At 33.2% G+C, this 10,062-nt stretch overlaps 2 protein-coding genes across 2 annotated transcripts; both read left to right on the forward strand.

Annotated features, from left to right (window-relative positions):
* Positions 1–563: 563 nt before the first annotated feature.
* Positions 564–4,779, forward strand: LOC114176720 (LRR receptor-like serine/threonine-protein kinase FEI 1). The gene is made up of 13 exons (XM_028061849.1): positions 564–839; positions 1,085–1,223; positions 1,311–1,382; positions 1,475–1,546; positions 1,654–1,725; positions 1,845–1,916; positions 1,995–2,066; positions 2,514–2,620; positions 2,749–2,931; positions 3,040–3,372; positions 3,475–3,729; positions 4,059–4,192; positions 4,287–4,779. Exons 1-13 carry the CDS (start codon positions 761–763, stop codon positions 4,506–4,508), a joined length of 1,812 nt encoding a protein of 603 aa, XP_027917650.1. The 5' UTR covers positions 564–760; the 3' UTR covers positions 4,509–4,779.
* Positions 4,780–6,914: 2,135 nt separating this feature from the next.
* On the forward strand, positions 6,915–9,138 carry LOC114176851. Its single transcript, XM_028062029.1, has 5 exons — positions 6,915–7,389; positions 7,558–7,691; positions 8,348–8,495; positions 8,590–8,696; positions 8,793–9,138. Exons 1-5 carry the CDS (start codon positions 7,074–7,076, stop codon positions 8,832–8,834), a joined length of 747 nt encoding a protein of 248 aa, XP_027917830.1. The 5' UTR covers positions 6,915–7,073; the 3' UTR covers positions 8,835–9,138.
* Positions 9,139–10,062: the final 924 nt, after the last annotated feature.

Consider the following 10,062-nt stretch of genomic DNA (forward strand, 5'->3'; position numbering starts at 1 on the left):
TATCAGTTTAATACTATTTTTAAAGACGTGTCAATTAATTCACAAGTGTCACTTTTTTTTTAACGTGTTGAAGAAGTAGGAAAAAACAAGAACATAGGAACTATCGATAGTTTTTTTTTTTTTTCAATTTAATCTAATTGTATTATCGTTAAAATTTAAAGATAAATATATCTGACATTTATCTGCCACCGTAAAACAATCATCACGCGCTACTGCTGATGTGCTTCTTACTTCTCTAGTATTTGGCTCCTACAGATTACAGTTTTGTTTGATTTGGCACCTACAGATCACAGTTTTGTTTGAGTTGGCGAGTAAGTTTACACCCACACAAACTCGAGTGGTTTAAGAGTGTATTTTTGAATTTCGGAATTTCGTTCTGAACAACGATTGCTTCAACCTGCACCACTTTTCATTCCGATTTTCAAAATACTTGTCCTTTTTCCCTATCTATATCAAATATTTGAGTAATTAAGTTTTATAACAAATAAAATAAAGTAAAATATCAGAGTAGGACCAGAGCACTCTCTTACCTTTGCATGGAATTATTCTCACTGTTTTCCCTATAAGATACACTAGTTATGTTGAGTTCAAACATGAAAGTTAAACCATATGGTAACATCTGGGTCTCCATTGTTATCACACTCCCTACCCTACCCACACTTTTTTCCTACTGAATCATCACTTTAAAGCCATACTCTGTTGGTGGCTAGTTTCAGTATCACTCATAGAAAGTTCAAATTTTCTGAGACTGAAAATTGAAATGGGGATTGTAGCATGCATTTCTCTGGTGATTATGGTGACAGTTTTCTGTCCTTCTTCTCTTGCTCTCACCAAGGATGGTTAGAACTATGAATCTCTTCTTTTTTTCTATGCTACAAATTCTCTTCTATACTTTTGTTTAGTTTTTTTTTTCTTTTTGTGGGGGGAGAATAAATGCATTCTGGGTACTTTTTCGGCTTCCTACTTGGAAGTTTATCTTTGTCATTCTCTCTCCAAATCTTTGTAAAATGTTTCTTGTGAGAACTGGAGTTTAAAGTTGTGAACTTTAACTCTCTTAAGCATTTTTTTTTTTTTCATCTGTTAGGCCTGACCTTGTTGGAAATCAAAAGTGCTTTGAAGGATACTACGAATGCTCTGAGCAACTGGCAAGAGTCTGATGAGACTCATTGTAACTGGACTGGTATCTATTGCCACCCTGGCGATGAGCAAAGAGTTCGCATAATGTATGCAAACAACACATGCACTTCATTCTGTTTAGTTTTTTCCCCACTTTCTCAGCTGAGTATGACACTTTGTGTTTTGTTCTTCAGAAATCTGCCATACTTGCAACTTGGCGGAATTTTATCTCCCAGCATTGGTAAACTCAGTGGACTACAAAGACTGTAAGTAGAAAACAAGTTTCTCTCTTCATTGCTAAGCTTGCGCATGATACTTTTATCATTCTCATTCCATATGATGGCTTGCAATGAATCAGGGCACTTCATCATAACAACTTGCATGGAACCATTCCTAAAGAACTTACCGATTGTTCTGATCTAAGAGCACTGTAAGTGAAATGGTTCACTCCTAAAGAAGTATTTATTAATTTATTATAAATTGCAGTGCTTTTATGTTATGTCCATGGTGATGTGTCTCGTCTGATTGTCTTCAAAGGTACTTGAGGGGTAACTTTTTCCGAGGATGCATACCGTCAAACATTGGAAATATTCCATATTTGAATATACTGTAATTCCTTGTTCCTTGCTTTTCTCACTATTTCTTTATGATTCTTTGAGCTTGCTTCTACACTTTGTTCTCAGCTGCATTTTAATTTATCTGGAATTTACTACATAATTTAAATACAGGGATTTATCCAGTAACTCATTGAAAGGTGCCATACCTTGCTCTATTGGCCATCTCTCACAGTTGCAAATTCTGTAAGTCAGTGTAGCCTAAACCTCTCTGGCATAATGATATTAATAACTTTATGATTCATTTTTTCCTCCCTGTCTTAGGAACTTGACTATCAATTCCTTGTCTGGTGAAATTCCTGAATATGGAGTACTGAGCAACTTTGGCATATACTCGTATGTACACCTTCCTTATTGCGGTTTATATTATACCTTGTAACATGCAGACTAATTATTCGCACTCATGGATTACAGTAAGGTGATAACCTTACCTTACAATGTGACTGTTGCGTTTTAAATTATCGAAGTCAAGCATAGTGTTTGATTACTTGTAAACTATTTGAATGGTAAAAATTGTGTATCAAAGATTGAAGTCAACATTTCACTTTTGATTTCTGAACTTGTACCCTATATCTTTTTAATATGTAAGGTAAAAAAAAAAAAATTCATTTTGTGTTGAAGTTTTCTTTGCTGTTAGAGTTAGTTCATGTGATCGCAGACAGCAGCTAATTTTGTAGTTGGACATGAATAACGAGATTATGTTAATGTATTTGCACTATGAACAGCAAGGTGGTTCTATTATATGTGTACTTTTGTAATGACAAATTCATTGTATGTAAATAGGTTTGAGGGAAATCCAGGTCTCTGTGGGCGGCAAATCGAAAAGCCATGTCGGACATCACTTGGTTTTCCTGTTGTGCTCCCCCATGCTGAAAGTGATCAAGCTGCAGGCAAGTCTCACCCTTGGATTTGATTTTCCTAAATACTATCTAATTTCCTTGATTTAGAACTACCATACATATTAAAGAATTATGGTCACTGTTTTGTATGATAATCCTTCTCACTTCAATGTATGCAGTCCCTGCCAAAAGGTCTTCACATTTCATGACCATTATGCTAATTTATGCAATAGCAATTATGTGTGTCGCACTTGTCATGGTCTTTGCATATCTGTGGACTCGTTTGATACCAAAGAATGAACAAGCTGCAAAGAGACACACGGTAGTCAAGAAACAAAAGAAACAAGTTCATCCAAGAACAAGTAAGAAGAGTGATGTTTCAAATTTGACAATCTCCTATTAACTACCAGAAGGAAAAAAGAAAAGAAAATCTTCTCTCTACTCATAGATGCTAACATAATCTTTAACAGGCGCAAAACTTATTGCTTTCCATGGTGATCTGCCATATACATCGTCTGAGATCGTAGAGAAGCTAGAGTATCTAGATGAAGCGGATATAGTAGGATCCGGAGGATATGGTACTGTTTACTGTATGAGGATAAGATATAATCGTTTATTGGCTGTTAAACAGATTGATGGAAGTTGTGAAGGGTCTGATCAAGTGTTTGAAAGGGAATTAGAGGTCTTGGGGAGCATCAAACACAGAAATCTAGTAAATATGCGTGGTTACCTCAGGCTTCCTTCTTCAAGACTCCTTATCTATACCTATTTCCCCATGGGCAGTGTAGATGATCTCTTGCATGGTACGATTCAAGCCAGTAAATTTTATAAAATGTATTGTATATTTGTGATGACTCGTCCTGTAGCTGTGCAATTTTCTAAATGCTCCTCAATTCTTTCTTCAGAAGAAGATCAACAAGGACGAGTTCATAGGTGGGGTGATCGCCTAAGGATAGCTCTTGGTTCTGCCCGGGGTTTGGCTTACTTGCACCATGAATGCAACCCAAAGATCGTTCACCGTAACATAAAATCTAGCAACGTACTCCTTGATGAATGTTTGGAGCCATATATATCTGATTTTGGCCTTGCAGACCTTTTGGTCGATGAGAAGGCACATGTTACCACAGTGGTAGCTGGCACATTTGGTTATTTGGCACCAGGTATGTATTTAGTGCTTTTGGATACTTGTAAGTGGCCTGGTTTTCCTTTGTTTTGGTCTTTTGGGTGCAAGATGATGATACTTCATTCACTAATCAAATTTTCAATTGACCTATACCAAATGTGCTAAAAGAGTGCTGAATGATATGCTAGATAGTTATTTCTAATGTATATAGTATGTAATAATTGGTCAAATGCTAAGGATACTAGACTATTCAAAGCATTCCTCAAGTTCTCCCGTACCAAGATCTTGTTAATTTATTCAATACTGTATATCAAGTGATTTTCTGAATGTAAAGAGGTAAACTACTGTTATTTACGTGTCAACCAGAGTATCTACAAAGTGGAAGAGCAACTGAGAAGTCAGATGTGTATAGCTTCGGAGTTCTTTTACTCGAACTTGTAACTGGGAAGAGGCCAACAGATCCATCATTTGTGAAAAGAGGTTTAAATGTTGTTGGCTGGGTAAGCTAAGCTTTTTAACCCTCAATGAAAATCTCTGGTAACACAGGAAAGTTTTTCGAACATAATTTTCTGAACCTTATTCAATCATTTGCAGGTGAACACATTAATGAGGGATAACAGATTGGAAGACGTGGTGGACAAAAGATGCAGAAAAGTAGATCCAGAAACCGTTGAGGTAATTCTTGAGCTAGCAGCAAGATGCACTGATGGAAATGCAGATGATCGTCCATCAATGAACCAGGTGTTACAGTCGCTGGAACAAGACGTTAAGTATCCTCCTCCAATCTTGTTTTATGAGTCTGAGTTCGATTACTGATGATAAAAGTAATCCTATCCACTGCACCCTTTGTGTGTGTCCCTTTTCCTTTGTGTTGCATTCTAGTTTTACTTTGCAGCAGATGTCCTGCAGCAATCCCTTGTGAATAAAAGTTTCAGTTATCTGAAACTGAAACACTTGTTTTTCCGTTCAATAACCAAAGGGACAACTTAGATATAGCAGTGGGCTTTTGTATTTGGAATGACCTCCATTCTAGCAATGTTATCACTTTCTCATGCAATTTTGGTCAATTAGAGGTTCTTTAAGGTGAGTTTTTTTGTCAACAATTTTCTACAACCATTAACCGCGGACAAAGTGGATTGACCTATGTGCGCAAAAGATGCCAGAATAGTTTCGTCTGCGTTATTACAGTCTCTTGTGCGTAATTTCAAATCACAACTTTTCCAAACAAACTTCAAATCACAACTATGAAAACTGTTAATTAACACAATTTATCCCTAGCCTCTGAACATTTGTGCACGTCAAAACTTATGAAATGCGTAATAATTTTTTTCCAAACAAACTTCGAATCACAACTACGAAAACTGTTTATAATTTTTTTCCAAACAAACTTTGAATCACAACTATGAAAACCATTTATGACACAATTTATCCCTAGTCTCTGAACATTTGAGCATGTCAAAACTGTTTGTCAATTTACAGGGTAATTGAAAAAAAAAATCCTGAAATTCATAAACTTGCATCGGAAGTCTGATTGGAGTCTTAAAAATCTTGTGCCAGATTGATACAAAGTCCGTGTCTAAGTATAAGTAGGTCACCAATTTTTAATAATTCATATGAATGAATGAGTTGAATTCGGAGCTTAATATTATTTTTAGTTTAGTTCTCATGAACTGTTAGTATAATAGTTTACGTGGTCAACGAATTAATAACTAAAAGTCATTTTATATATATATATATATGATTGCAAAAATTGGCATTTTTATTACAGAGGATAGTATAAAAAATCTTTCAAATTAATTTCTACTTTTGTTATTTAACAATACAGTTTTATTTTTTAATCAAATGCCTCTAATTATTTGGAAGCAAGAAAAGAAGAAGGGTCTTTCTTCCTGTATCTCCAAAATTTCTTTAAATCCTAAAAAAAAAAACTTTTTTGACCATTTAAGTAAAGTTACGGATATCACACTCTCAAGATTATTTTCGAATGTCGACTTCCGGAAGTCAAAATATATTATTGAAGTCAAAATATATGATAAGAAGTCAACTTCCGAAAGTTAAAATATATTATCGGAAGTCAATTTTCAGAAGTAAAAATTATTATCAAAAATCGTCTTTCCAAAAGTCAAAATATATTACCGGAAGTCGACTTTCGAAAATAAAAAAATAATATCGAAAGTCGACTTCCATAAGTCAAAATATGTTATTGGAAGTCGATTTCCAAAAGTCCAAAAGTTAATTCTATTTTAAATATTTTTTATTTTATTTAAAATTTTTGTTTTCTAAGTTTTAAATATTTTTTAGTTTATTATTTATTATTTTATTTATTTTTTATGTTTTCATATTTCTTAATATATATTTAAAAAATAAAAAAATATTAATATCTATATATATAATTTTCTTTTATTCAATATACTAAAAATTAAATATAAGTATAAAAATAAATAAAATTAAAATAATATTAAACTTTCAATAAAAAACAAAAAACAAAAAAATTATTATGTTTTATTTAATTTTATTTAATATTTAAATTTTGTTTAAAATAATAAAACTTAAAATTAAACAAAAAGAATATATATATTTCGTTTTTTTAAATTTAAAGTTTCATTATATAAATATATATTTATATATTAAATATAAAGTTTTTTTTGATTTTTTTTAATTTTTATTAAATTTTTAATAAATTATATTAAAATGAATTTAAATTTGAAAATATAAAATAAAAAAATTTATAATTGAAAAAATTGAAAATATATGACTAAAATTAAATATTTAAATTTTAAAGAGAATTAAAAAATTCATACATATATATATATATATATATTAAAAAAAATTGACATCTGAAAGTCTAAAATTTTAGTTGAATGTGGACTTTTGGAAATATCTTTTACCGAAAATCGAAATTCAAAAATAATTTTGAAGATGTGATGTATGTGGCATTACTCAAATAGTCAAAAGAGTATTTTAGAAATTTAGAAATGTTTGGGGGTGCAGACAAAATATTTGGAGGTGTAGGAAGAAAATCTGAAACTTAGGCTTACAATGATGATTTGAGAAAAAAAAAATTATAAAAACCCAAGCAGAGTTTCGGTCCCAAAAGTGAAATGAAATGGTAGTGGTGGTGGATGTGATAAGATTTTGTCTTGTTGTATGATGAAAAAAAAATAATAATAGGAAGTTAGTTAGAGCATTGGAATTAAAGTAATAGGAAAGAAAAAAGAAAAGGTGGTTTATTAGTAGGTTGGATGGTCTTAACGGACGTCCTTTGGGTCTCTTCAAAGGCCTATTCGTTTTTTCAACTCTCAACGGCCGTTGCTTTTCGACGATCCTGACCTCACCCTCTCTGTTATTTGATAATAGAGGGACTCTGAGAATTTGAGAATCATGAGTCAAATGTCGTCTGGAATGGTTGGTGTTGGCAATGTTGCCACCAATTATATGCTTCCATTATTGTTCCCTTCATCATCTTCATTTGCTTCCTTCTGTTCTAACACCACCATCATCAAACGCAAGGGAGTAGCAGTGTTGGATTATTGGGCAATTGGTAACTGTAATCATAGAGATGTTCAAAAAGGAAGGAAGAGAGAACATGGGATTGTGGCATCAACCAACGTTGCTTCTCCGTCTATATGGGATGATTGGAAACCTCTCAAAGCCCCTTCCACTCCTTCCCTCAGTGACATTCTTTGGCCCTCTGCTGGTTAGTTTTTTTTTTTTTTCCCTCTTTTTCTCTCTCTCCTTTGTTTTCAGGAAATTTGAAGTCATAATTTAACTGGAACCACCCACTGTAGGATCTTCCTAACTACACCAATTAATCTAGACAGCTTTAAGTGTTTTCTCCTTTTAATCAAAGAAGTTAATTGAACAGGGGCGTTTGCGGCAATGGCAGTATTGGGGAAGCTGGATCAGTTATTGGCACCAAAAGGACTCTCAATCGCATTTGCGCCATTTGGGGCTGTTTCCACTGTCCTCTTTGCCACTCCCACTGCCCCTTCTGCCAGGGTATAATTGCTTTTAACCAATTCAATGCACTGTGTCTAAATTTTCATATGCTCTTCCACATTGTCAACTATTACAAATGTTTATTTTTTACTAATTACTAGTGAAAAACAATTTAGCAGAATCTTGCTTACTTACTAGGGTTCGCCTAGTTGATAGACTCGTATGTTCAAACTAATTGCAAAAGAAATAAGAAATAAGACTTGCATGTTTTCCGTTTATAACATAGATAGACAAAAATTAAAATCATCCCACAAAACACTTGGTCTAGTAACAAACTAACACGATATCAGTTAAAATTAAAAAAATAAATTACAATAAATTGAAGTCATACCTAAGATAACTTTATATCACAATACACTAAAATAGTATCAAATTGACACAATTCCAATTTATATTACAATATACTAAAATCGTACCAGATTGGCATAATTTCGATTTAAATTCATAAAATTATAATGAACTGAAGTCCGTATCAAACTGACATGATTTCTTCGGTCGTACCAAGCTTGGCACAACTTCAAAATTACATTATTTTCGGTAATTTTGAAGTCAAAATTGCACCATTATGGCACTTTTGCCCTATGCATATCTTGTGCCAATCATGTGATATCTCATTGTTTACTTCAGAATTAGATAACCCACATGTGATTATGCAGAAGTACAGCATGTTCATGGCTCAAATAGGTTGTGCAGCAATTGGTGTTTTGGCATTGACAATATTTGGACCCGGATGGCTTGCCAGGAGTGCTAGTATTGCAGCATCCGTTGCTTACATGATTTGCACCAACTCCGTGCACCCCCCAGGTATTTTTTCCTCAAGGTTATTTTGTTGTAGTTTGAATAAACTCATTAAAGCTTCCAAATTTTCTGCTTAACTTTATTCCAATGATACATGCAGCTGCTAGCATGCCATTGCTTTTCATTGATGGTCCAAAGTTCCATCACTTGAATTTCTGGTATGCTTTGTATCCCGGGGCTGCGGCATGCATTCTGCTTAGTTTGGTGGTAAGGAATTTGTTGTTACTTGAAACATACATTGCTGCTAAATGAGTTATTCAGTGCAAAAGTTTGCTAATTGAAAGACCCCAAATGTTTTTTCAGCAAGAGGTGGTTATATACTTGAAGAAAAATTTCAAATTTTGACAGCTGCTATGCACATTGATACATCGCTTCTGCTGTCTCTTCTAATTTGATTTGCCGAAGGGCCAAGAAGAACATTCTTTGATCAGAATCATAATTGTAAGTAGAGAGCATCCTCAAACCAAAGTAAATTTGTCCTGGATTTTCCTTCACCAAAGTAAATTTGTCCTGGATTTTCCTTCACGAGGCAAGGCCAAAAATGGAGATTAGATGGATCTTCTCAGGTCCAGATATTGGTCTTGTAATGTGTTCATTGAGTGTATTAGATCCGAAAATTATTTGACTATAATGACTTGTAAGCATTGCATATATCAAACTGTGCCTCCTCTATTGTACAGTCCAAAGCCTAACATAATATACATATTTAAAAGGGATCTGAATCATCAAAAACCGGAACAAAGTGCAATAAAATTGTGACAAATAAGTGAATAACACAGTACATTATCCAAAATCATGGCCTGCTGCAAATTTCTTTGATATCTTTGCCAAGGAAACCAGTGGTTGGGCCAAAATGGGAGCGCCAAATCCAAAAGTTGCTCCAATAATGTTAATGACATGTAATCCATCCTCATCTAACATCTTCGTAATTATTGACTTCCTTGTGGGCTTAACATGAACCCACATGCAAGAACACAGCTCAACTTTCACTGGAGCAAAAAACATTATAAAAGATTATTCGTACCCATTATGAACATTTCATATGCTTTTTTGTGCTTGTTGTCAGGGAAATAGTTCCTATTCCAATTTTTTCAAAGGAAGTTAATTTTAAATTTAACTAATTTATGAAATAAGGTATTCCAAACCTGTCCTTGTAAAGGAATGATGTAAAGTGCTAGTGAAACATTTATAATTAAAAGAAAAAGCTGTGGTATAAAAAGTTAAATTAAAATGACAGGGTAAAGATTATTTACATTATCATCCAATCTTAAGTTATCATTGTGATACGATTATTTGTTTTTGAATAATTACTCTAAAAGTTATGTGTAGAATAATAGTTTCTAATGAATCAAGAAAGTAATATTTTTACTAATAATATATTAAAAAACTTAATTACATTTTTTTTATCTCTACATTGCAATTGTGCAGTTCACTCCTCAATATCTAACTATGTGAATTCAAAGACTTAAATTAAATATTTGAATTGACGGAAGAGTTGCTTTGTAGAATTGAAATCCAAGAACCAAAATAGAATTAATCCCATATTAAAATTAAAGGGCAAGTAGTGAATTTT

The sequence above is a fragment of the Vigna unguiculata genome, chromosome 3, assembly GCF_004118075.2.
Source record: "Vigna unguiculata cultivar IT97K-499-35 chromosome 3, ASM411807v1, whole genome shotgun sequence".
Classification (NCBI taxonomy): domain Eukaryota; kingdom Viridiplantae; phylum Streptophyta; class Magnoliopsida; order Fabales; family Fabaceae; genus Vigna; species Vigna unguiculata.